Source organism: Catharus ustulatus, chromosome 3 (genome assembly GCF_009819885.2).
Source record: "Catharus ustulatus isolate bCatUst1 chromosome 3, bCatUst1.pri.v2, whole genome shotgun sequence".
NCBI classification, from domain to species: Eukaryota; Metazoa; Chordata; class Aves; order Passeriformes; family Turdidae; genus Catharus; species Catharus ustulatus.
The window spans coordinates 110,249,691-110,276,903 of NC_046223.1; the positions used below are offsets into that span (position 1 = coordinate 110,249,691).

Genomic DNA, 27,213 nt, shown 5'->3' on the forward strand with positions numbered 1-27,213 from the left:
TCACTGCTGCGACAGGACAGCGCTGATGCCATGGGAATGAAATGTGTGGGAATGCATGGGAATGCATGGGAATGCATGGGAATGCGTGCTGCCCCTTCCCATGCTCTGCTCAAAGGGCTGCCCACCTCTGGGACACTGTTAATGGATTACCTGCACCACCTAATTAGTGCTTGTCTTCATTTTCTTCTGTCTTCCTCCAGGATTAAACACACGAAGGAGGCAAATTTTCTCATGTTCGGACTTGGTTCTTTATTAAATCTTATCTAAAGCATAGAGAGTTCTGCAACACTTCTAGCTACCAGCTAATGGAGCTGACTCTAGCTAGTTACAAGGTCTTTTACAGCTAAACAGTCCAACAACGAGCTAACACCTATATTATTTATATTTTTGACCCAATAACCAAACTCCAGTTACCTCCAGTGCAGCAGTAACTGTCCAACCAAAAACTGCTACCTGAAATCGTGAAGAAGGAAGAAGACAGAAAGAGACAACACACAAAACCCTCCATCTTGTCCCATACCTGTTACTATATTCTAAAAATTTATTATTAATATATATTCTAAAAATCCCAAATTCAAAACCATTCACCACACACCTCTATTCTAGCTGCCCACCCATGACTCCAACTCCATCACTCAAATTTGGAAGCCTTCTCCAAGGCCTCAAGTCCGTGTTCTCCTGGGGGTCAGTGTCAGAAAGCACAGAAAGTTTAAAACTCCCAGGTTTCTGGGTTCCAACAACACTGTAAAACCACCTGAAGAAAAAGGGACCTGTCCCATATCTGTACCCAGTACCTATCTGTATATAAAACCACAAAGTCTAGTGCTCCATCCTGGGGAAAGCCACACAGGCAGCTTTCCAGTGTCTGTGCCTCTCAAGGCAGCTCTGGGTTTTGCCCTCACAAGCTGACTGAGTTCAAAAATAAGTTTTCTCTAGAAAGTTTTGTCTTATGGTGTTCTGACACCAACCCAGCAAAAGTTTTATTTGTCCTGATTCTGAGCAGGCTGTAGTGATTGAACAGTGACTGGTTCAGGGTCTTGAGACTGATGGGGGAGAGAAAGGTGATTTTAAAAGGAATTTAGAGTTTGGACCTCTTTTTCTGACATAATAAAGAAAACACTTAAGCTTTTCCTCTTTCATTTTTAAAGGTCAGTCATTTCCTTCTTATATTTTATTGGGAAAAAATAGGAGGAAACCAAGATTCTCACACCCTTAGTGTCGGGAAAATTCATTAGCATTCCTAACAAACATTGTTTTTCTCACAAATTTTGTTAAATATTTTAAATTGAAATAGAAAATAAACTGGAAAAGTAATTAAAATAGATAGTGTTCCCTCCTTTCATCTGTCACAACGTGACCAGTTCACTGTCTGTCCAGCAGACAAAGCATATTCCTGAATTTCTAACAAAACAGAGAAAAGGCAGGCTAATTTTTTTTTCAGAGGGTGAATATTTCAGGTCACCCTTATGCACATCACAGAAATGTGAAAACAAATCAGAAAATCCCTTTACCCACAGGATTGTTTGGTTTATATTTTTAGTTTAGCCTTGAGGTTCATGCCAAGATATGAAACCAGACAAATCTTTTGCTGGCTCTGCTGCACAGTCCCTCTTTAACTGTGGGAAGGTTAATGAGCCTCTCTGATTTTTCCATGTTCTCATATGTACTATATACATACAGATTGTCAGACAGAGGAACACAGGGTCTATAAATGACTCCAAAATCTTAAATCCCAGTCTCTACTCAAGTGGCGAAAACAACTGAGTTGTTTTCGTGAAGGGGCTGTTATTAAAATAGCCACAGGGAAAGGAAAAGGGGCAGCAGGTCTCTGACAGTCACAGGGGTGAATACTCCAAGCCCAGGGCAGGGACATGGTGCTGTCACCCTTGCCCAGCACCTTTTGAGGTGTCACTGCCAAGCAGCACAGTGTTCCCAGCAAGGTGAGACAGCACACAGCAGTGGTACCTGCCACCTCCTGGCATCTCTCCCTGGATTCTAATGCTGCCCTGTGCAACTCTGGTAGAATTACATGGAATTTGTTATCCAAACATGGCTCCAGGGAAACTTTTCTTTTTTCTACTAAACTCCCAAATTTTTTCTTTCTTCTCTTATCCTCTGGCTGAACAAAAGAAACTCCATGATTTTCTTTTACAAAGCTGGAAAATCTGCCAGACAAGTGGAAAAAAGAAGAAGAAAAAAAGGAAAAAATAAGAAATAGTAATAAAAATTTAAAAAAAAATCTGGTAAATGAAGAGATTACAGATGTCACCTGCAGTAATTTAGGGGAGGAGCCACTGCAGGTCAGCACCTCAAAGGGGAAGGCAGTCTATCTGCTAATTACTGCATTAAATGGAAACGGGTCAGCTCATGGCTACTCCACAAAACCCACTGTCACGCACACAAATACAGGAAAACTGGAGCTGGTACATCAGGAAATGCAGCACCATTCAGAACAGCCTTTGCTTGTCAGCATTAGCTGAAAACTCTCCTCTGGGCAGAGCACACCAGCCCCTGCCACCCCATGCAGCTGTGTGGTGCCAGCTTGGAAACAGGAGAAAGCAACAGCATCTCACAGTGACCCCCAGTGACCAGTTTGTAAGCCAGGCCTGGGACTGAATCTCCTGTCTTGTTGCTTAGGGAAATTTTTATTTCTTCTGACTTTTTCCCAGGTGCACTGCCTACTCACCCAGGAGGGCAGCCAGTCAGGCCTTTTGCCTTCCTGAGACACAGGGACTGTTGATCCTCCATTTTCCATTTCTCCAGCAAACAAGAATCAAGGCAATGCCAAACTCATGCATTATCATCCCAGCTGAAAATGGGAAGAAACAGGATTCCTAGAAGAAGAAACAGGGATTTTATAACAAGTAGGATATCTACTTGAGAGCAGCAGATGTGGGAGTTTGTTTTCTCCTGACATCCCCACACAATACAATTTTTTCCTTTCGCTGAGCCAATGTTTGCTTAATGCAAAACTCCCAAACAGTCTGGACAGCAGACAGATGAACAGAGCAAAGCTGTTACAGAAAGGGACCTGCCTGGGTATTGTGAAACCACTCCAGCACCTGCAGACCATGCAGCACCTGAACTTCCCTATGATTTTGCCCCTTCCTGCTTTTGCCCCCTCAGTACAATCCCTTTCTGCAGAGGTGGATTTGGGGCTCACTTTACCAGCAAACATGAGCTGATGGCACCAGCAAGTGCAGAGTGAAACAGCTGGTGGTGAATCCCCACTGCACACACCTGGGGGAGGTCACTTCTACTTCTGGAGGCTCCTCTGGACCCAAGTGTCTGATTGCTGCCACCACAGCTCTGTGCTGGGAACCAGGGTATGGTTAGGTCAGCCAACCAGATGTGCTATGAAAATGCTCCCTTGAGCTAAACTAAACCACTGATGAAGACAGTCTCAAATTTCTTTTATCATTCCTCATTAACAAGAGGAATTTTCCACACAATTCCATGTAAATTAGTTTTCTTTGTTGTTTTTTGGTTTGTTTGTTTTTTAAGGTAGGCATTGCAGCTATAATTAGAATGTAGTTCTGGACATAAAATATTCCTTTTGGAGACTGTAAACAAGATTAAATAAGTAACCTATGAAAGGTTGAGAGCACTAGGTAGTTTTGATTCTCAGCATTCAATGTAAATAATTATTGGTTTTTTTCACAGTCAGAACTTGTTAACATAGCCAAACATTACCAAATGGAATGTTTAATTAAGCTCTTCTGGAGGACAATCAGTATCATTAAATCATTATTGCCAAAAAATAACCTGAGAAGTTTGTGATCATTAGACAAAATCTCTGTGTGGACTAAAAAAGCAGGTCAATTAGCAGAGAAGAAAAGTGCTCAGTAAATACCCCAGGAATTTTATAATTTTGTTTTATGTTCATTTCAAAAACCATGGAGCTTCTCTCAGCACAGAATCACTAAATTAGTTGCTGATTCCAGCCCTACAGCTGTGATATTTCAGGGGAATTGAACGGCTCTGAAGCTGTGTGTATGAATCAGGCAGATGCCTTCTTTCATTCTCCCCTGTCTCTCCTGTTTCTCAGTGGTGCCATCCAGGCACATCAGGCTTGTCAGTGGTGTCACATCCTATTCCTTTACCTCCTCTCTCCAGCACCAGCCCATCCAGGCTCCCACTGATCTGCACGAGGTTTTGACAGCTGAGATTGAGAGCATGACCCTCACAGCAGTCACAGGAAGCAACCTTTTGATGGTATCAGTGGTACAGAAACATTGCCTTTGGTAGAAAATAGCCAAGTTGCATTCTGAGAGTATTTAATGAGCTCAAGGAGAGACTGGTTTGCATTTCTTTTACCAAAGCCCAACAAAATGATAGGTTTTCATACATTGTTAGGATTTTTGGGTGACTGAAGGACCACAGGAAGATGCCACACTAACCATAGTGCTTCCCTATGTCTTTAACAGCTCCACACCTCCAGTTTAATACTGTGATTCCTTGGTATTTGACAATAAAACAATATATCCAAGGGTAAGAAACCATGGTAGCTGTTAATGCAGCAGGGGCCAGTGAGCTGTGAGGTCTTTTTGTTTGCTGATGACTTCAGACTCTGAGGCTCCTGAGCACCTCACTGAAAAAGATCATAATATAACATCAGATGTTCTGGTTAGGGAGTATTCCCCTGCAATGTGAGGGTGGTGTGATGATGCCCATTTATTGCCAGGTTACACTGGCAAATCTCCTGTATCTGACATCCTAAGCACACTAGTATATACTAACCTTCCCATCCAGGGTGGCATCACTGAATCATAGAACATTTGGGTGGAAGGGACCTTAAAGATCATCCAGTTCCAACCCCTGCCATGGGCAGGGACACATTCCACTAGACCAGGTTGCTCAGAGCTCCATCCAGCTTGGTCTGGAACACTTCCAGGGTTCTACACTTGAACACTTCCACAGCTTCTCTGGGGAACTTGTTCCAGTGTCTGAGCACCACTACAGTAAATAATATCTTCCTAATATCTAATCTAACCCTGTCCCTAGATTGAAGCCTCTTCAGTTCCTGAAGAAGATTCCCTCTCCATCTTCCCTGTAGCCCCATTGGAAGGTTGCTATGAGGCCTCAACACAACCCTCTATTCTCTGGGCTGAACAGCCCCAACTCCCTCAGCCTGTCCTCACACAGGAGGTGCTCCTGTCCCCTCACCAACTTCACAGCATCCTCTGGACTTATATCAGGGGCACCAGAACTGTGTGTTGTATTCCAGATGGGGCACCCTCACTAGAGCAGAGGATCTGGAAGAGCATTCAAGAATCATTGAAATCTTCCTCTGATACCCTTTGGACTTTTACTGCTCACTAAATGTCAAAAGCAGCTTTTGAAAAAGTATATATTGCAAATCAAAATTTCCACTGACTGCAGGACTTTCTCCTGAGTAAACAGGAAAACCTGCTTTGTTGTTGTAAGGCCAGTGGGGCATCTTAAGGAGGGTGCTGGGAAGCAGGGTGATAAAAGCACTGAGTGTATTCTGTTCTCTGTGTCACCAAATCCTCCCTGAGTGACTCATCCCATGGGAGTTTTGGGTTGGCCCAGAACAGTATCCCTTTCAACAGCCAAAAGAAAGTCACTCTGGGGAAATATGACAATATTTGGCTGTTGAGTATTCTCCTTGTTTCCAGTAACCTGTAGCTCAAGGACTTTCCAAGCTCTGAGTGACATAACCATCAATTGATTTCTCTTCCACAAATCTAACCAGTGTCTCCTTGACCCCATATAAATTTTAGGCATCCATAACACCTTGGTATGAGTAAAACTTAGTCCCTAAATATCTAGAACTAATCAATCCTTTAAGCAGCTTTATTGACTTCTGAACTCTCACAGCAGCACTTAATTTGACAATTAATTTAATTTATCACCTTCCAGTGCTAGTATCTTCACTTGAAGCAGTGCACAAGATTTTCCCATCACTTGAATTCTTCATTAGGTTCAATAAATGACATGAAATAACAACATGCAGGGGGCTTTAAAGGAAGATCAGTGATATGGTGAGGGCTAACAAAAATTCTATCAGGAGAGTTTAAAGATGAAGAAATGGGCACAATAGAGAAAGCGAGTGACTAATTTACTCCAGTTGTTGATGTTGAGATGAAAAGTAAGAATATAGATATAAGAGTATAGATAAATATAGATAAAACAGTAAAAGCCTTCTGTCTTCTTGACCCACAGATGTTTAAACTGTCACAAATGTGTGATCACTTCAATTTATATGAAGTGTGGTTGATGCACACCCACACAAAGACTCAAGAATCCTTGGTGAATTTGTGGCAGTAACATTTCTAAGTGAAACATCAGTGCTTTCTGGTACTCAGTATTAAATCTAAAACCCTCAGGGATTGATTGTTTACAGTAGGTAATGCCTTAGTGGCCGATAAGCATGCTGGATTTTCATGACCTTAAATCAGAGGTTGATTTGTGTATTCTGCTGTAGCCAGCTTCTTTGCAGAAGCTAACATCTGGGCAAAAATTAGCAGAAATATCAGTTTCAATTAATATATTGTTTTACAACTCAACCCAAATCATCACTGACAGAACTAGGCCTTAAGTGCTACATGGGAATTAGCTTTCCTAAAAATTCACCTACTGAACAGACCTGAGCAGATGACCCACAAGTCATCTGTGAAACACTCAGCTAGGTGAAATAATTTGTTTAGCTGTGACCCAAATAATGAAGTATACAGTGTTATTTGTCAATTAATGCTGTTACCACAGAGCAAGCAGAATGTTATGCAAAACAAGAAGCTGCTTATAAGGCAATAGAGATACCTATTGTGAGTTTTAACTAACCTCCCCATCTTTTTTAGAGATTTAAATGTAACTCCTTCTTGTCAGATCTTTTGATGAACTCTGTTACTGATGTTGGAAGGTGATGACTGTCAGCCAAGAACTACATTAGAGTCCATAATTGAATTTCAAGAGTTGTCAAGAGCAGGCTAATCAAATAGCTGCTACTAAAAGTGAAATATGAAAGAAAGAAAAAAACCAAAGTTCTCTTCTGGCAGGATGCAAACTATGTTGTATAGTTTCCCTATGTCATTTCTAATAGTATGTTCAATTTTTCTGGGCTACCTTTGTCTGACATTCTTCTCTTGTACAATAATGATTCATTATATATAATGTATTCAATGACTGTAACTCACCTCTTAGTGCCCAAAAATATGACTGCAGCTAGACATTTGCATTGTAAAACAAAAGCATAACACCAGGGTTTATGAAGGAGCCTGTTTCTTGACAGGAATGCTAGATTTTTTTTCTGAAGTAAAATACTGACCTCAAAACTATCTTAAAAATCTAGCACAGGAAACAATTAAAAGCTCTTCCTTCCCTGTGCTTAGGTAATTAATTGACAATTTTAGGGAAAACTGGGGGGCATAATATTCCTTGACCATTCAGTGAGGGTGAAGGACTACACTCACTCTACTGATCATTATATCCATGGCTGCAGTTTGGAAGTTTTAGCAGCGTTCAAGCTATGTGGTGGGCTGTGGTCCAAAAATACAGAAATGCAAGCAGTGTCCCCAAACAGTGCTGAGTGAAATGGAGATGATGCTCCCTGAGCCCTTAATTAAATATAGGGGCTGTTCACAACAGCAGGGATTGCAACAGGAAGGCTGCTACTTCAGGCATCACCCTCAATTAATTTTTCCTGCCCGTTATTCACTGCCTGTTCTTGGGCAAGGCATTTGTTTTCACTTCCCTGCTTTTATTCACCTTTTTTATTCCTAATTGCACCAGGTCACTGGGGGACTGACAGGACCAAGTAGTACCCTTGGTTCTGCCTTTAGCTGCTCTCAAAGGAAATATGAGCACAGCCACATTTTTGGTTTCACAGTTGTTTACACTTTAACACCACACAGCACTCCTCCTGAGCTGAACAGAATTGATTCTTTGCTGCTACTGTACAACCTAGAGAACAACAGCAACAACAGTAACATCTGGGGGTTAGCAAAATGCTTTATTACAGTAAAACATACCATACACAGAGGAGAATCAATGGTTATATTTTATCTGTCCCATCAAAGCAAAATATCTTTATAATATTCCCCACTGAGTTAAAAAGGAAATGCTAATAGAAATAATTTCATTATTAAAAATATATAATACTTTCTATTTATTCTGGTCTATATTAGAAAAGGAAATACTGGGATGATGATATGGCTTAAATATATTAAAATTTTCCCTCTGGGGAGCTTGTCTTCATCTCCACCTAGACCACACATGGAATGAGTTCAGGAATCTCTGCATGACAGCAGATGTCAACCCACATTAGGTATTAATTTGGTCTCTTCAACCAGAGTGCCTGAGTCTGGCAAGAAGAGGGAAAGTTTTGGATACCTATTCTACAATGTTCTTGTTTTCCTGAATATTAAAATTTCTTCAGTATATTTTCTTCCTATGTTTTTCCTCTAGATAATGCCAAATTTGTCTTTCCTTGTTTTAACCATCACATGGTAAAGAACAGACCATCATCTTATAACACAAACTCATTTTAGCTTAGTGGAATTGATCACCATGGCTGGTTCTTAAAAATTCTGGGAGAAGTGAAGAAATAGGAGAGAAGGAGTGACTTCAGGGAGCAATTTAGATTTCCTCCATTAACATACCTGCACTGAATGACATTTCCTGGAGAAACCTCTTTCTCTCTCCACTAACTACAGTGGAAGTCCAGGAAGACTTGGCTTGAAAAAATTAGCCCTTGTGAATCAGCATCCAAACCTCCTAGGCACTGCAACCTCCATCTATGTCTGGAGAGTGTTCTTAGTCACCCTCAGTCATCTGCTGCTCTTCCCAGGAATCAGAGATGCATAGTGTGGTCTTTGCAGGCCTAAAGTTCTCTCACAGTTTGGCATTTGTGCAGCAATTAAGGCAGCAGATTGTCAGGCTTAGCTGGAATTTCAATGTTCCATGGAAAGACAGAGGAACTATATTTAGCAGTTCCTATTAAAAATTACCAAAATACCAGTCAGGGAGGAAAAGGCTGCTACAAAATGCACTGGATAAAAGGAAAATGGCCTTTCCATTGAACTGAAAAACACTTTCTAAAAATGACAGGAACAGCACCCTATCATGCCTCAGACCATTTGCTGGACATTATTCACAGTTGCCATGTGTATAACATCCTCACCATTTTCAGTCAACTGGCCAAAACTGGACTATGCTGATACTAAAATAGCAGTAGACAATCTGTAGTGCTACATCCTTGTCCACATTCCCTGTAAAACCCTGAAAATCTAAGGCAACATTAGATCACAGCTGCACTGTTTTCAAAAGCTCACAGGGAGGTTCTGCTGCTCAGACTTGCTCTCTGGATCCTGGTACACAAACGAGCACTGTGACAGTAGAAACACCTGGTCAATTCTTGCTGCTGTCACTTGAGCTCACTGGGAGGTGGGGCCAAGAAGGCATCATCACATTTTAAAAATAGCTATGTTCAAAAAAGACTGGTATCCTGGTTGTTGACAGATTCATTTTCCTGGATATACTGGAGAATGTCCACTTCATTCATTGTCTGAATTCTGTTTTCCTTTAGCTTTGCCAGTGAAGGTGAGTTAGTGCTCCTGGGGGCAACTGCTGGCTTCTGAGGCAGAGGTGGTTTTGGTGGGACCTTAGGTTTTGGTTTGGAGGTAACCTCTAAGAGTTTCTCAAAATCATCTTCAACTCTGGAATGAAAAGAAAACATCAGTAACACCATGGGAATTTCTGAATTTCTTTTTGTTTTTTTAAGAAAATGCAATCTTTCAAAACAAAACTTTCTGCAAGAAAGGATCTACTCTGATAAATTTCTCTCTCCATAGAAATTCCCACAAGAACCATCTTTTTTATGATATGGCCCTTCAATTCACACAAGTTAGCTTATAGAATTTTACAGCATGTTTTCCAATGTGTAAATTAAAGACAATTTGCAATTACTAAAACCACCATACCTTATTTTAGTTTGGAAAACAAATGTTTTTGATTTGTGACAGAATACTTTGCTTCCCCATAAATTTTCATGAGAAAGTAAAATTATCCACATTCAACTCTGTTTCCTTTTCATCCCCATCACCCAAAATTCAGATTGAGCATCCCCATGCTCAATCATGAGAAACTGTTGGTTACAGTTGCATTTAAATGGATTTAATGGATTTAAAAATTCTGTGTTCATATTTGGTTCTGGGACACTGATGAACTTTTGCAATATGTGACCATATGCAACAACTCTTTTTGGTGATAATTTACTTCTGTTTCCTACTGAAATAACCCAGAACATCTCAAACAGTTCAGAGTATTTTGTACCTGCACTGTTTGACCCTATCAGATATGCATCAGGCTGTGCATGCCCAACTCTGTTCCCACATGAGCTGTTAAAAGATTTTAAGAGAACCCTTATCACAGATTATCTTGTGACTCCAGGAACTGTGTGCTTTGGAAAGTCAAAATATGGAATAAAGAAGAGGAAGAATGCTCTTCAGTGGCTCCACTAACTGGAACAGGATATGGTACTGGAGTCCAAGGAAGATGCCTTTTTATTTTCTTCTCCATTATCTGTAGGTAGGCAGTCCCTGGAGCATGAATAAATCATTTCATGGCACGTATTTTTTGGTTCTTCCTCTCATCTGCCTTTTGTAGTTAAAATCATGGGATCATTAAATATCCTGAGCTGGAAGGGACACATCAGGATCATCAAGTCCAACTCCTGGACCTGCACAGGACACCCCAAGGGTCACACCATGTGCCTGAGAGAATTGTCCAAACCTCCTTGAGCGCAGTCAAGCTGGTGCTGTGAGCACTGCCCTGGGGAGCTGTTCCAGTGCCCAAACACCCTCTGGATGAAAAACCTTTTCCTAAGTTTATAACTTCCTCACTGCCAGGCAATGAGGCATCTTGGGAGGTTACCCAGACCCCTGTGAAACCTCTGGGATAATTTCTGTTTCCTAAATGTGACAGTGATTCCTCCCTTTCTCTCTCTGTTCACCAGATGCCTTAGGACAGGTACTGCAAATGCTCTACCACACAGCAGTGCAACTGCTGGGGCTTTCTTCACGTGGTTAAAAGTAAACCCGAGCTTTTTCATAATTTGGGAAACAACTGATAAGGACCAACAGCTCTGAGACACTTTATTCCTCCATCTTCAGTGAATATAGTCTGAATGTTAAAACCATAGGTATTTCAAGAGTTACAGCCCCCTCAAGCTAAGGTTCCCACTATTACTAAGATAAGCTGCATGATTTCAAGGGTTTCTTTTTGTGTTCACCCTCATTAAAACCCATGAGGAACTTACAACTGTACAGCCCAACTGAGACAAACTACACCCACCATGAACCAGCCATGAAGTCAATAAGAATTAGCCTGAAGTCAGAACTGTAAGGTAAAACCATTCCTAACATCAGACAGATCTTGGGACTCTCAAAGGAAACTAAAAAGAATCACTTTCAACCAAGGCTGCTGTAAAACCAATAGCATGAACACTGACATCTAAAACTAGGGAGCACCTGAAGAGATCAGCTGATGGACAGAGCCATTCACTGCCCTGGAGTTCTGCACCTTGAACTCTACTTATGGTATTCCAGCAGGCAGCACCTCAAATTGCATCCTCTAAGTAACTCTGGAGATTATATTCTCTTTAATTAAGATAAGATTTCTGATGTCTTTTATTTTCCATGATTCTTTGTGGGCGACATATCCTACTTAACTTACAAAACACACTGAAGGTATTTCTGAATTCCTCATCTACAAAGAAATTAATTTCATTTAAGCTCAGACCTTTCTGTTTGTTGCAAACTGATATCCAAGAGGTATCACACCTGTGATCACATTGCCAAGACATGTTCTTGTTCCCTTTGCAGTGTAATAAACAAAACTTGTTAGGGCTGGTATTTCTGAAGCTTCCCTTCTTGGCATAAGCAAATAGTGAATGAATCAGTGTCCATGTCATAAAGTTTTGGTTTTAAATAACAGAAAACATAATAAGCAGAGGAACAATACACAATATACATAGAGAGAGGAAGCAGTATTTTGAACTAGGTGCACTACCCAGAAAGGGCAGCAGCTCACTAACCTGGTATGAAGCTGAACTAACAACTTCCTAAATTCTCTACTCCAGTTTCTGTGCTAATCACAGCAACAAAACCATTCAGCACAGCCAAAAAATACCCCCAAAAGATCCAGTCCACTAGGTTGTGGGGGTCTTTAGGGGGTGGGGGTTTGGTGTTCTGCTTTTAAGCCAAAGAAAGTCTGGAAGCTGATGATGTAATTTCCTTTTTCTGTTCTGGATTTTTTCAAGACCTTGGTTAGACAGAAGTCTCTTAGAGAGAACACAGCAGATAATATGTGGTCTTTGTCTCAAAACCTGCTTTTCAGCACTGCAGTGCCAGACAATCTGTTTGATCCACTGCTGTTTGATCATGTGAGACACAACTGTCTTTGCAAAACTAAAGAGGTAAAATGCAAAATGCCTCAGGCAGAGATAGCAACAAGGACTTCTATTTCTTGAAAGCAAATGAATTGTTACAGTGCATAACTACCACCATATTTAACTCCAGGCCAGGAGGAAGAAGAAAAAAATCAAGCAGCTATTCTGAAACAAGATTAAAGGAAGAACCTTCCCACACCATCTTTTTATAGACAATCAGGCACAGAATCCATGTAATTAATCATTCTTTAATTAGTCTCTTTCTTTTTCTGTAAAAGAAAAGCAGTGCCACATTGTTTAAAATTCCTGCCATATTGTTGTGCTGATTCAGAGAGACTATTGGTGAAATTCTCTCTGACACAGAAAGCTATCAAAGCCTTACTGAAGAAAGGCTGTCACAAAGCCCTTCATGACTGCTGTCATGTGCACTTCCAGACAGTAAACGAGCTCTGACTTGGAGACAGATGCAGCTGCCACAAGAACATCAACATTTAAGATGCTGTTTCTCTAGACTTTGTCCCTTCTCTCTGGACCAGATCTTTGGGACAGGAATGACTGTCTGCATGTACAACATGATGGGGACAGTGACCTCTGCTTGCTGGGAATGCTTTAATGAGGAGAATTTGTAATGAAAGTAAGAGACAAAGGCTCCCATAATTTGCTAAAGTATCCCAAAGGCTCATGCTTGAAGTTCAGTTGTGCAACTAACTGCAGTTCTTGCAGAACAGACTTTGATCTTTTGTTATCTTATTATCTTTATTTTGTCTGGTGTTAATTCCAAGTATGAGAGATACCTTGGTGAAGCCTTGGGGAGTGCTGTAATACCACATCTACAACTTGGGAAAAGACTTGTGCCCAAAAATAGGCAGAAGACTTCAAAGTATCTGTTGCCCATCATGTCTGCTATGGTCAGGAGAGACAGTGGGATGTCCAGCAAGGCCCAGGGAAAGACACAGGCTGGAGTTAACCCCAGGAATGCCAAGCACTGGGGGCTGTGAAGGAGATCTCTCTCCTCCTGCTTCAGCTTTGCCTTGCAATCCATTACAGGTAAATACAAAGTGGTATTTTAACCAGGACCAGGAAATATGTCTGGACACTGGAAAGTGACAGTCTGTATTGTTTAAATGCTGCAAGAACCACTGGCATGGCTTTGATCTGGGAGAGATTAGCCCTCCTCCAAAACACTCTCCGGCACAACTCGAAGCTGGTGTGGGCCAGGGACCATTCCCTGGGGCAGCTGCACACAGTGCCCTTGCTCTGCAGCTGCAGTCCAACAGCAGGGATGCAGCCTGGTGGGGCTGCCTGGCCAAGAGCCAGAGAACAGGCTCGTTAGTGCAGGTAAGTCCCACAAGAAGCCCTCTGAGGAAGTCAGCCTGCTGGTTAGGAAATGAAAAAAGCCAGTTTTTCCAGTCTGAAAAAGTTCAAACCTCTCTCTCCTGCTCTCCAGAAAGTTCCTCAATCACCAGCCAAAGGCACAGCTGGGGCAGGGGAGAGCAGGCAGCTTTTGCCCCTTGAACTGATGATGTCTGTCAAAAATGCAAACAACGTGGGGTGAGATGGTTGAAATCTGGTGGTTCTCAAGCCCAGCAAAAGCATCTCTTGCTACAGTAAGACTTCACATCATCTCTGTGCATTACACTACACAACCTGTGCATGTTCCTAGGGGTGGGGCAAGGATTAATGTTTCTGGTCTAGCAAAAAACTTTTTGTTTTGTTGCTAAGTTTACTTTATGTTTTTTCTAATGCTTGTAAGTAGCATCCCAATACATCACAGGAATGAAAAAAAAATAAATGCCTGGAAACTATCCTAGAAGAATTTGTTTTTCTATAACCTACTGCAGCCAAATCAAGGACCTTTCCCCACAGTTTGGTCATAGCAAGCAACAGAAACTGCCCTGGAGTGGTCACCAAATTTCTGACTCAGTTATTGCAGCCTTCTCTTCCACCTGTACATTGCTCAAATAACCCTCTTCCCAAAGGATCTATATATAAACCCTCTGGAGTTTCTCAAAGCTTTTTTTCTACCTATAGTGTTGTTCTCACACTCTCAGGACAGCAAGCATTAGTGCTGGAGACCTGCTCCACACAACTCCTGGCTGAAGATGTGTTACTCTCTGAATTCAGCATGCAAATGCCTGCTGAAAGGAGAACACACAAACTTTTTCTGCTTCAAGTGTGGCCAACCTTGGCAAACCTGAAGCTGACAAACCTGCTCAAGAAGCTCTGTGGACTGAACAGTGTCGGGGGTACATTTTCACAGCCTCATTCTTAGAAAGTAAAATGCTCCTGAAAGGGTTATCAGTGTAATCCTAAGAAGGAACACACCACATCTGCCATCACAGGGCAGTAGAACTGGGATCCTGCTGCTGACACTTTTTTTCAGCACTGGAAAAAGACAAATGTTGTGCTGACAGCTGCTTCCTTCCATCTCAGCTCCCTATTCATTATCAAAGGTGAAGATAATTAAATCTCTCCTAAAAGGCTGCTCAGGCAGCTGTGATAATTATTTCAGGCTAGGACGTGTGATAATTTATGTAATTCTGCGGGCACACAGACTGCTGCAACATTCACAGGATCAAGTCCAGCACTGGATTTCCACAAAAACCTGATCCATCACACCAGGCAGGCATGATTGAGATTAATGAGGTACAAGAGGACATGCCTGCAGGGCTATGACCTCACTGGCATCATGGAGACAGGTGGGATGGGTCCTGGGACTGGAGAGCTGGAATGGAAGGATACAGGCTCTTCAGGAAGGACAGGCAGGGGACGAGAGGAGGGACTGTCACCCTCTATGCCAGTGACCAGTTGGAGTGCACAGAGCCCAGCCATGAGCCTCAGATGAGGAGCCATCCAAGAACTCAGGGGTCAGGATTAAAGGGAAGGCAGGGACAGGTGACATTACAGTGGGGGTCTGCTGCAGCCCAGCAAACCAGGAAGAGGGAGTAGATAAGGTACTCCACAGACAGGAGCAGCTTCACATTCACAAACCTTGGCCCTCATGGAGGACTTCAACCACCCCATTATGTGTTGGAAGGACAGCCAGCAGGGCTGTAGCAATGCAGGAGGTCCCTCAAATGCACTGAGGCTGATTTGCTTCTCCAAGTGACAAAGCAGCCAACAAGGAGAGGTGCAAGGCAGCTGGGCTGCAGTGACCATGAAATGGTGGAGTTTGAGTCTCTCATGGGTGTGAAGTGGGTGCTCAGCAAACTCAGTAGCCTGGATTTCAGCAGAGCAAACTTTGGCCTCTTCAGGGATCTGTTTTGTAGAGTCCCATGGGATAAAGGCCATGAAATCTTCCATTGCACTTACAATGCAATTGGTTCTTCTCAATGCTCAGCACTTGTTAATGTAAAGTTGGTGATTCTATTTAAAACAGTAATTCTCATTTCATATGAGCAAGTATCCACAGAGAGCAGAGTCTTCAGTTTGCAATGAGAACATTTATCAGATTCTCTTCTCCCTCATGTTGTGACAAGCACAGCCCACGCACATTTTGCAGACTCATTTGTCTCCTTAACAGCCTCTGCCTCATGAGTTACAGCCACTGCTGAGGATTCACTGCTGTGCTGACACTGCTGTGGTGCTACTGCTGCTACAACCACTCAGGTACCATAAAGATCTCAAAGGATCTGGCTGCTCCTGTGTTCTGCTCTGAACATTATCTTCTTCTCATCCCCTTTGGAAGAAGGTTTTGCCCTCCTCTGCCTTAGGCAGCTCTCTTCTAACTCTGCCCATGATTCACAGTGAGTCAGACACTTCTCAGATCTACCACACACATGTGAACATTCACTGCACCAGTGAAGAACTCCCACATCTGCATTATTCAGCTACTCCACTGGAGTGCAGTGAACATGTCCAGCTTTCTGGACCTAGCACAGACCTGCTGGTGCATCACAGCTCAGGACAGTCCTAGATCTTAACAAAATGTGTCCAGGTAAACTTTCAGTATGATAGAACTGACTATGTCCAAGAGACCAAGGTGTTTCCATTTCCATTTCTAGTAGCATATCCAGCTCTAGCCTGCTAAAGGAATGGGTTGTCACAGCTCCTACTCTGATCTGAGGGCTGTGGAGAGATTTCTTCAGTACCTTTTGGGAAAGGAGAGTAATTGTCAACACATACAGGACAAAGGCAAGACTTATTCTTAGGCCTGAAAATAAGCTCAAGCTCTCATGCCAGGGAGATTGCAGAGTGCAGCTAATGTTGAACATTTTCTCACCACAAAGGGTCACTGCCAGGAAAAGACTGTGGTATTGTCCTGCAAGAATATCCAACAGCACTTTGGTGGGAAGGGAATAGGGGAGAGGATTCAAATGTTGCTTCATTCAAATGCTACCTCTATATTTATCAGACCTGAATTGTTCCACTGAGGCTTCCAGCTGAACAGAAAACAAAGTGCATTTTGCCCTACCACTGGAGAAAGTTCCACTATGGGATTTCAGGTGACTGCAGTGAATTTGCATAGAGGTGAAATGTTGCATTAGGTTAAAACAGCACTGCCACTCCTCCTCCCCTCTTGCACAGCTGCCTCTCCTTTACCCTCAACTGCCTTGCATTGAGTTCACCAGCCCTCTATGATGTGCAGATAACACCATCAACTGGGCTTACCAGGGCAATATCAGAGGGTGTTAGGCACCTGAACAGGTCAACAGATCCTGACCTATCTGCCTATATCTTGCACAGCCAGGAGCTGCCTCTGGATTCCCATAACAACTTTCCTATTGGACCACTGGCATGATTTTCTGCTTCATTACATGCATTCATTTCCAACTGGATCTTGATGACTTATCAACTATTGGAAGCACTGAGACAAATCAGGAATAAATGAAAAGTACTGGAGTTTAAAAGAAATTCAATATTTTCCCATGGGTTCCCATAACCATCTAGGTGTGCTGCTGTTGCTGATGATCTCAAACTGATCTGAAAGCATGGGCTATTGGTCTCAGAGCAGACTTCAGAGACCTTTCTCTGAACATATATAATCCAAAAGACATTAACATGACAGATGGAGTTCTCCCTAGTGGATAAAAATGCAAGGACTGCACTGGAACAGGCCCTTCTCCTGTAGTCATATGAACACTGTGGATGAAGTGCTGTATGCTGAGATCACTAGCAAACAAGAAAATATTGCAAGCATACATGTGTTTACTCCCAGTATACCACAGCATGAAATCAGGTCATATCCTGCCCCATCAGCTTCTATAAACATCAGGTGGGCTGTCAGGGTGTAATGCAAGATGGCACCAGCCCAATTTTACCTTTGTTTAAAGTAAGTGAGGTATTACTGCTGAGATAGCCAGCACTCTTCCATGCATTGAAAGCAACAGCTGCAAAATTACCTACTTCAGGAGAGGTTTGAAACCACACACAGAGTCTCTCTCCTGGGTTTAGAACCTGCTGTGGAAATCATACATCCTAACAGGAGCTGGTTGACACAAATTAGCACTGGAAGCAGGCTGGCTTCATCACTCAGATGCCAGAGACCCAGAAGGAATGAATTTGACTCATTACTGCAGCACAGATTCCCTGTGTCTCTCCAAGCACTGGTTCCCTGCTTGATCCCTGGAGGATTATCAGTGCAGGCAAACCAGCCCTGTGAGAGAGATGCCAGGGATAAACACATTATGTGCTGATGTGTTCCAGTGCTACACTATCAAGGGAGAAGCAATATATTATACCCTCCTGCAACTCTGAGCTCCAGTCTTCCTTCCCACTAGATTAAAAATTAAATGCAGGGTGCTAAAGAGTCCTTTACTGCTGTGGAGGTATGCACAGGATCCCTCCTGGAAGCATGCATGGAAGCCTGTGAGCCATCAGTGTGAAAATCATTCCTCCTGTGGCAAGAGCCCCTGATTTCAGCTCCCTGAAGCTGAACTGCTCTTCATCTCTGGGCTTTGTTCCCCACTTTTCACAATGGAAGTCAGGTTCCCTGTGGATTGTTTGCAGGAAGCAGAAGTGTCATGTTGGAAAACAAGAACAAGATAGCACACCTTGGGCTTTCAAGGCTCTTCCTTTGGAGTCACAGAATAATTCCTTGCACCCCACCTTTCTCAACGGGCCTTCATAACTTTCTTTTTAATGTGTTTGATGTCCAAGCTCCATGACACACATTACAGTTTACTTGTCAATACAAGTATTGATTCACAGTTTGCATTCTGAGTATTTAAGCTTTGTCCCCAAATTAATCTCTTTCAAGATCTAAATAACATCTCAGACCACCTTCATCCCACATAGAGATTTGAGGTGAGTACCTCAGCAGTTCCTCAGTGTCCTCCTCAGGATCCCTGCTCAGCACATACTTGCTGTGCTCACAGGCAGCTGGCAGCAGCAGTGAATCACCCATTCTCACCACCCCACCGAGGTCTGGGTCTTCAAATAACTTCAGATCTAGAAAAGGGAATCAGAAGCTGCTGTAGTTCAATCATGCTATTTAATACAATGCCTGCACTAACACTAACTAGTAAATCTGGCTAGTGGGGTTGCAATATCATGTAGACAATTCTTTTTTTTTTTTTCCCCCAAAAACTTCCAGTCCACTAAGTACAGTGATATTCTGCACTGTAAGGACTTGGTAAATCTGCTTTTTCCTTGCATTCAAAAGTAGGTCACATTACTCTTGTTAGTGTGGCCTGGGTGACTGTGGGACAGCCAGCTCACACAGACCATAATATCCCAGTTCCAAATGTTTACAGAGAACAGCTACGGGAGCTGCAGGTTTCATTTGTTCTTTCTAGATGATTCTGCTCAGCTGAAGATTTGCCTGAACATTTCCAAGTCATTATTTAGCCTGTATACTATGCATCACTGTAATTTAAAGGCTCAGTTATACATATGCTTTAGATAAAACAATCTGTGTATATACAAATATAGAATAGATTTACTCTCTTTCATCTTTTTTCTGGGATCAATCGATGAGAAATCTTTTTCTGGGCCAAAGAGTCCTTCATTTGGATCCACCTCCTCTTCAAAAATGTTTAATTTGGGCTTCTCTTCCTTGGCTGGAGGAGCAGGTGTCTTCTTTGTTTTTTTAGTTCTAAAACATAATAGAAAAGAAAGTTAGCTGCAACTTTTCATTTAACAAGCAAGACTTAATGGCTAGAAAGTCTCACAAGCTGAAAATAGATAGTGGGAGGTTAGGAAAGGTTTAGACAAAGGTACACAGGCATCTGTTAATTGCTGGCAGGAATGGGATACTGAGCTGGAGGGACAGTTGGTCTGGCATTCTCTAGCTGGACCCATGTTGTGTATTCTTAATGCCTGACAAAGGTCCCAATGGGAACAGGAAAAGCAGAGCTAGCAATGCTATACTGTGCAAACTACTACTCAGAGAAACATTAAAGCAGTTTTACTCCCACACAGAAAGCTTAATATAAGAAAGATCAGATCCATTAACACTGTTTGAGACAGACAGAAAAAGATGGCTTGAAATACAAAGTGCAAGTTGATCCATTGCACTGATCCCTGTGGACAGGTTTAAAAAAAATCCCTGTGGCTCCATTTCCTTGCCAGTTCCTGCTGCTGTTTATGATTGCTGCATACTCCTTTCATAAAGGTATTAGACACTCCCCTCATTTGCACATGGCTTAAACAGAGTTGACTCCCTTTCCAAGAGCAGAATGAAATGCACCTGCCTCTTGCTCTCATACCCAGGACTCACATTGCACCAGCTGAAGCTACAAGGCAGCTCTCATAATAAGGCAGCTTGAGTTATGAGGCAAACCAGATGGCACAGAGAAGAAAATTTAGAGGAAAAAAACCTTTGGGTGTAAAGTCCAATTCAAACTAGGCTGAAAGTGAAGCAGTCCCTAGTACATCATGCCCTTCCAATGTAATTGCCATATTTCAGAGATCTTCACTCTCAGCAGGTCTGGCTCTGCAATTTCTAAGGCAGCCCCTTTGAGTGCCCCTTCCAATAGAAGATCTGATCTCCTCTGCAGAGAGCAGGTCAGGTTTCAGCCTAGAGCAAACCCAATTATCAGCACTTAACATGCCACAGTCATCAAAAACTCAGAGCAAGGTCAAAAGATTACACACACATTCCAAGTACATGAAAGAGTCTTGTAAAATCCTCTTCCAATTACAGCTGCATACAAAAGCAGAGTCCAGTTACTTCCAGTTATTTTCACAAGTTTATTATCAACAAACTGGAACTCACAGATGGTTATTACCTTGCATCCATCACTTCGTGGAAAATGCAGCCTAAGAACGAGCCCCATGCAGACCTTAAATATTGATTTATTTGGAAATATACCCTATTTGATACTCTTAAGGTATCTGCAGATGTCAGCAACTACTATTTATGACAAAAATCTTCATCTTAAAGCAGAAGAAACTTTACTGAATTTTTTTTTTTTGCATTCATATTCATTAGGGATATATGCCTTGAGTAACTTCTGAATTTGAGCTACTTTTGAAAGCCCAGTTCCATGGAACTGCTTCAAACTGAAGCATTTGTAGAAGACCCTTCTTCCAAAAGCTATCAAGATCTAAAGTTATAATATGTGCAGGCAGCTTTCACCCAGGATGCCTACACAAACTGAAATTCATTGCTTCATTAGCTGTAGTAAGGGATCTATCACTCAAATGAGCCTAAGTATTAAAGGATAAAGTAAACCAAACAACAACAAAAGCAAAGCAGTAGCACCGAATCTTTCAGAGCTGACAAACTGATTAAAAAAATATTCAGATTGAGTAAAAACAAATAAATCTGATCTACTAGGGAAGAATCAACCTTTATTTGCATAATTCACTCCTGACAAAGTATTATTTGAGAGGTAAATGAAAATATAGGTGAGGATTTGCCAACCTACAGAATGCCAAAAGTCTTTAACAAGACCCCTGGTCCATTTAGAGAGTTACAACAGCTCTCCTGATGTATAAGAGCCCATCATGGCACAGGTAATTATATACACAAGCCACTACACTGCCAAGCAACAGTGAAGTTAGCAAAGAATTTACTATTATTTAGCTCAAGTATTTGCAGTAAACAATACCAGAATAGTGGGAAACACCAAAGAAAGGAAGAGAATCATAAAGAGCATCATACAGACCAGCATGTAACATGGAAATAATGGAACTGGAAAGTCCTGGTAACAACCTTCTGTGTAACCTGGCACTAAACCAGCCCACTGACACGGGCTCACTTTCTCTTTGGTCAGGGGACTCCACTGGCAGCTACAGGCACAGGGCCAGACCCACTGGGCCTGACTGGTACTGGCAGGAACAGGAAGAAGTTATTTTTCTGCCTTCAAGTTGTTTCCCCTCACTACCCTTCTAAAGCAGCCACTGTTGGACTGCCAAGTATTTCCATACAGGGACACTGCTGAGGTCAGTCCCTAAGTGGGAAAACAGGATTCCCACGGTTCTGTATTTAGCTGTGCCAGTCCAGACTGCACTGCTGGGCAGAGGTTAATGGATGAGAAGGAGAGTGTGAGAAGTTTCAGAGACTGTCTGAGGTTCTGCAGCTGGCCTGAGTGTGCATCTGCCTGCCCACCCATCCCCTCTCTGTGTATTGGTGCTACCTCCCCATAAGCAGGGCCCAGGGACTCTGCTGGAGCCAAGCTGATTGTGAAGCCCTGAGCTGGCAGGCAGAGGAGAAGCTGCAAGGACAGCTAATTCAATGGTCATGATGTACCAGGTTGCAGTAAACTTGTGTAGGAATGCAGAGTCTTTGGGGGAGACAGAATGAAGGAACATTCAGTCTTCCAAAGCCTTACTGTACCCAAACCCTGCACTTCATTAGCACCTTCTTCATACATCACGCTCACAACCTTGGCATCTGACATTTTGAAACTACCAGCATCCAGCTGGCAGAAGATGACCCATGTTATTGCTATTTCTTCATTTATGAAACAACTGAACTTTTGGAATATCACTCTAGTGACCTTTAAAACTTTAACAAAAACCAAACCAGCCCTAAAGACGACTTTGTTCAGCAGAAACGATTTACCCAGCTGAGCCTACTGATGTCTACACAGAAAGCACTGGGAGAATAACTCAAATAACACTCCTGTCCCCTGCTCTGACAAAAAGAAGCCTCCTAAATGACTGTACATAAAGACTGGCCTCCTAGACATGGACCAAAATTGGATGATCAAAGGCTAGAGTATATGAATCCACCTAGTCAGGCTGCTGGAACACTCAAAAGTACAGCTGAGACTCCTGGCTTCCACATGATCCTCAAATCACCCATGAAAATGTCAACAAAACCCTGTATGCAGACACTTTCACACCTGACTCACTTTGTGAGTTTTGTGGGTTCTCCTGTTGCTGTTTCCTGACACAATGAAGGTCACTCATCTGGCAGGTCTCAATGGCACAGCAGCAATGCACAGGAGTTTTCTGGTCAGCTGTGGAAAACAGCAACGAGGATGACTAAGGCACCAGACCTGTGTGTGACAGACATTTGTGAAACACTGGAACTGCAGATCCAATGCTGGGTGACACTGGTTTAAATTACAGTGTGTCTGCTGTGCTCTGTACAGAGAGGAGTCCCTGCCCCATGCTCAGTACTGGGTTAAAGAAGTGAGGTTTGTTTATCAAGAGCACGTGTAATCTCAGCAGAAGTTTTCAGATATTATTATTCTGAAAATATGACCATCTCTTTTTTACAGAAATAAGATTATGCTTCAGAAAAGGAGTGTTACAGTAATATTAAAAAAAGACTTATTCAGAGTATGCATACTCATATATTAGGTATCCATGGAATTTTACAAGGGAAGAGCTCATTAATATAAATGGACATCCCAACTCCCACAGATCTAAATCCAGGCTTGAACAAAAAAGCTACAGCTAGAACAGCAGCAATATTAGCACATCTTGAAAACCACATCTGAAAAACAAAGATTCTATACACTAGCATGTTTGTGCAGAAAACAAAATGTCATCTGCTGCTTTTTTTTTTCATTCAGCAGTGCTCATTTTCCAGAGCTGCCTGATAATAACAGACAGGACAAAGGGGGTCATTCTCAGTCGCTCTGGCCAAGGGATGCTCAACAGAGAGTTGAAGCCCATCAGCTCACACAGCCTCACTCCTAAGCACTAAACCACCACAACAACTGCTGGCTGCAGGGATACTTTACCTCACACAGCAGTGTTTTTCTTGTGGATATCACACTAATTTACAGTATTTTAAATTGCTTTGGCGTGTCCCAAAGTAAGATAATGTGCAATGGATGGAATAAATTTCCAATTAGAAATCATTTGGAACACGAGGATTCAGTTGCAAGGTTTGTCTGCTGCAGCTTCAAGATTAGGTCAGCCTTGGATTCTTGTTCCAGCAGAGCAACAGATGGAAAGAAATCCTGAAGGAACAGATTTTCAAGAGTTCAGCTCCCATCCAGGGACCTGCTTGTGTGGAGAGATTTTTCTGAAGAGCTCAGAACTCAACAGTACCTGCTCTACCTAAACAAAGGCAAGATGTGCTTATAATCTGTCCTCAATTTTTCTCATTATATCCTTTTCCAACATAATTTGAAAGCAGATGAGAAGACCACAGATGGACAACTTTTGTTTAGTACACAGTTCACTAGCAATAATCATCATGCAGAAACATTTCCTGAAATGTTTTCAGTGAAATAACTAATAAAACACTCAAGCACTCATAAGCCTGGCAAGGGAACTAGAGTTATAGAATAGATTGCAAAGAAGGAAAACTACCATAAAGGAACTTTCTTTATAATTTTCCTCTGATTTTCTAGACTAAACCAGTGTGTAAGACTTGCTGAAACAAGTTAAGGACAACAAAAGACAAGTTTCAAAATATAACCATGACTAAATTAAACCATCGTGGTCCAGAACAAAAGAAGCCTAACAAAGTTGTCAATAATTATGTGAAAAAGGCAAAACTACTCACTAGTATTTTGGGTTTCGCCTGCAAAGCAGCAAAATGGTACTTTCAGGGTTACTGACAACAGTGAAATTTTTCTTATCCTAATACTCATCTTAATGATGAAAATTTTCAGATATACAGTACCAGATAACACGCACTAAAGTGTTTTGGAAAAAATTAGCCTGGCATTTTCTGTACCCTGGATGTAACTACTCAACACATTTTAGAACTCCAGGGAGGTTACAGAGGGCTAAAAATGAAGCTATTTTAGAAATCAGCCAAGTTAAAAAAGTAGAACACAAGCATGGGCCAGCAAGCATTGCCTTGATGCTCAGTAAAATTACAGAAAGGCGGATAATCAGATATAATCAGTCAGTAATTAGAAGAGCATTTATTACTAAAATCTGGCCAGAATCATGCTATGTTCTTTTCACGAACCTACAGCTTTGATTAATAATAGTATCTTACCCAAGGAGTGACATAGCAATCCTCAAAGTTCCCACCATTTTCTTCTAAAGCAGGAGCAGGACAATGGAAGTTTCTCTCCTCCAGGTCCTGCAGACAGTGATCTCACTGCACCATTGCAGGAACCTGCTTCTCTGCAGAGATCCTGAGCCATCTCTGCATTAGCTGGGACACTGAGATGCCTCAAGCAACAGGGGATAAAACCACAACACTCTTTTGGTAGGACAAGGAGATGAGAATATTATGTCTGTCTATGAATTAGTAAAAGAGCTACAAGGCAATCATGATGATGGCAGCATCAGGGCTTGATGCACATGAGCTTTTATCATGTCCATGTTCCAGTCTAAAATTTTGTGTGACATACCTGTCACACCACATCTAAAGGGTTTATGAAAAGCTCGAGAGGGGCCAGATACCAAGGCAGTGATCAGATTCCAGCAGTAACTGAGCAGGATTTGCATCAGCTGGAGGAGGGATGATGGGGCTGAGCCTGGTTCCCCACTGCCTTCCCTCCCCCACATCTTGCTGTTCACAGAGGTCACTTTTTCCTCTTGGCTGTGCCATGGGTAAAGCAAACCTCTCACTACAACTCAGAGATGGGACAAAGACACAGTGAGACATTGTCAGAGCTAAATGACACTGCTGTTGCAGACACACTGGCTGCTGCCTCTTCTGCTGATCATGGCAACATCTTCCACAAAAGGAGAACACTGCTTTCCTGCCTACAGGTTTCTTGTGATGATTTTTTTTTTTAACAGAGGAAAGATAAAATTGCTCTGGGTGAAATATTCCCTAGGCCATGGATATACCTATTGCATGAAGCAGTTCCACCTGTGATGCTGCAGACACTGCTGGAGGTCAGACTGCAGGAACAGTCACACCAGGGAGCACCCCAGACACAATCTCTCCCTCCTAAGCAAGACACTGAGGCTCTGCAGTGGAGACTGCCTGGGGGCTGCTTTCTGCTGTAAGCATTAAAAACAGATGACGAAATTCTGCATTTTTAAAATTGGACTCCTATTTATGATTTTATTGGTAACTAGCTTGATTTCTCAGCAGAGAAGCTTTTGCAAGGTCAGTAGTTCCAGGGGCTGGGCACTGAGCTCCAGCTGTCTGTCAGGCTGCAGGGGGGTCCAGTGGGGAAGCACCACAAACCCCTTGGGGAGCACAGCGGGGCCAGGCACTGAACCACTGGAAGTTGCTAAGTGCCAGCAAGCCACAACATGTGACTGGAAGAAGAAATGAGTAGTCTTTACAAGTGCTCTGGCTTACACATGCAATCCAACTCATTGCTGATGTTATTTGGCAGCCATGACAATATTCCAAAATCTTAACAAAATTCACTACCCTCCTGCTGGCAAAAAAAAATCTCTCAGCTCAGCCCAGCCAGAGGACGCTTGCTATTCCCACAGCACTCTTCAGAGCTGGCAGATAGATCATCTCAGCCTCCAGAGAGCTTCTCACATCCTCAGAGGATTATGACTTGACACAACATGAGCCTGACTCTTGCATACCCCACTCCTTGCTGCTGCTCAGCCACCTCATGATCTGCCCCAGCCCACCTTGAGATGGCTGCATTAAACACTGAAGATTCCTGTGCTGCAAAGCGTGGAGCAGGGAAAGTGGATCAGGGAACACAGACCATGGGAAGAAATGGTGGTAAACATGTCAGGCTCTCACACCAGATGACATGAGATCTCAGGCTTGTGTGGGGACAAAAAGCAGCAAACCCAGAGCTCCAACAGCCAAGGAGAGCTCTTTCTCCAGGCTTACCTACTGGCCACTGACAGTGTGAGCCAGGTTTAGCTACTGGTCACTCACCTATGAGCTAACTTTGGGTCCTTTGGGTCAGTCTGCTGACTCATAAATCCTAAATTCATTCAAAGAACATTAAACCCCTATGCTATGAAGAATCTTGTACCATCTAGAAAGTTGGAGATCTGAGAAATTACCTGAGGTTTGGTAAAGGAGAATCTTTGGTTGAATACAGAGAGGGAACACAAATTGTATCACTGATCTGTGTCAGTAAGAGGGACAATTGGAAAAGTGCTGAAATCATGCTGATGAAAGCAGGGGAGTAGCAATTACAAACAACTGCACAAGGTTTTGAGCTTTTACTCCCTTGTGCTACAGTGGCTATGGAGGAAGAGTGATCATTACAGACAGGAAACACAGACCTAAGGCACTTCAGAATTTGGATCCATAAGCAGAAATGGTACAGCAGACCTTTCACATGCCACATAGCCAGGACAGAGGACAAACACCACAGGGTCAGCATGGTTGTAAACATACAGTTCATCAGATATGGTCAAAATGCTGATTTGTAGAGCTGACTTTTTCCTGTAGTCCCTTCATGCTGCCCACCCAGCTCCTGGCCTCACTCCTGTCTCTCTTCATCTTCCTTTGCTCTTCCAAGAGGGGACATTGGTACCTGCTGTTCTGGGTTTGCATGGCAAGGCTTTGGGAGGAGGCAGGGGCTACAGGGATGGCTTCTGTGAGAAACTGC

The 27,213-nt window shown here is 42.5% G+C and overlaps 2 protein-coding genes across 2 annotated transcripts in view; both read right to left on the reverse strand.

The window, feature by feature from the left end:
- LOC116993637 (apolipoprotein B-like) overlaps positions 1-2,755 on the reverse strand; it is a 4,258-nt gene extending 1,503 nt beyond the window's left edge. The window contains 1 exon segment of the mRNA XM_033054469.1: positions 2,687-2,755. Within this exon segment, the coding sequence (XP_032910360.1) occupies positions 2,687-2,755 (69 nt within the window).
- Positions 2,756-7,957: 5,202 nt separating this feature from the next.
- The window catches only part of LOC116994718 (HCLS1-binding protein 3-like), a 52,249-nt gene continuing 32,993 nt past the window's right edge, over positions 7,958-27,213 (reverse strand). Inside the window, exons 5-7 of the mRNA XM_033056622.1 lie at positions 19,294-19,445; positions 18,664-18,799; positions 7,958-9,677 (exon numbers count right to left, since the gene is read on the reverse strand). Of these exons, the coding sequence (XP_032912513.1) occupies positions 9,449-9,677; positions 18,664-18,799; positions 19,294-19,445 (517 nt within the window). The 3' untranslated portion in view covers positions 7,958-9,448. The remainder of the gene's footprint in view (positions 9,678-18,663; positions 18,800-19,293; positions 19,446-27,213) is intronic.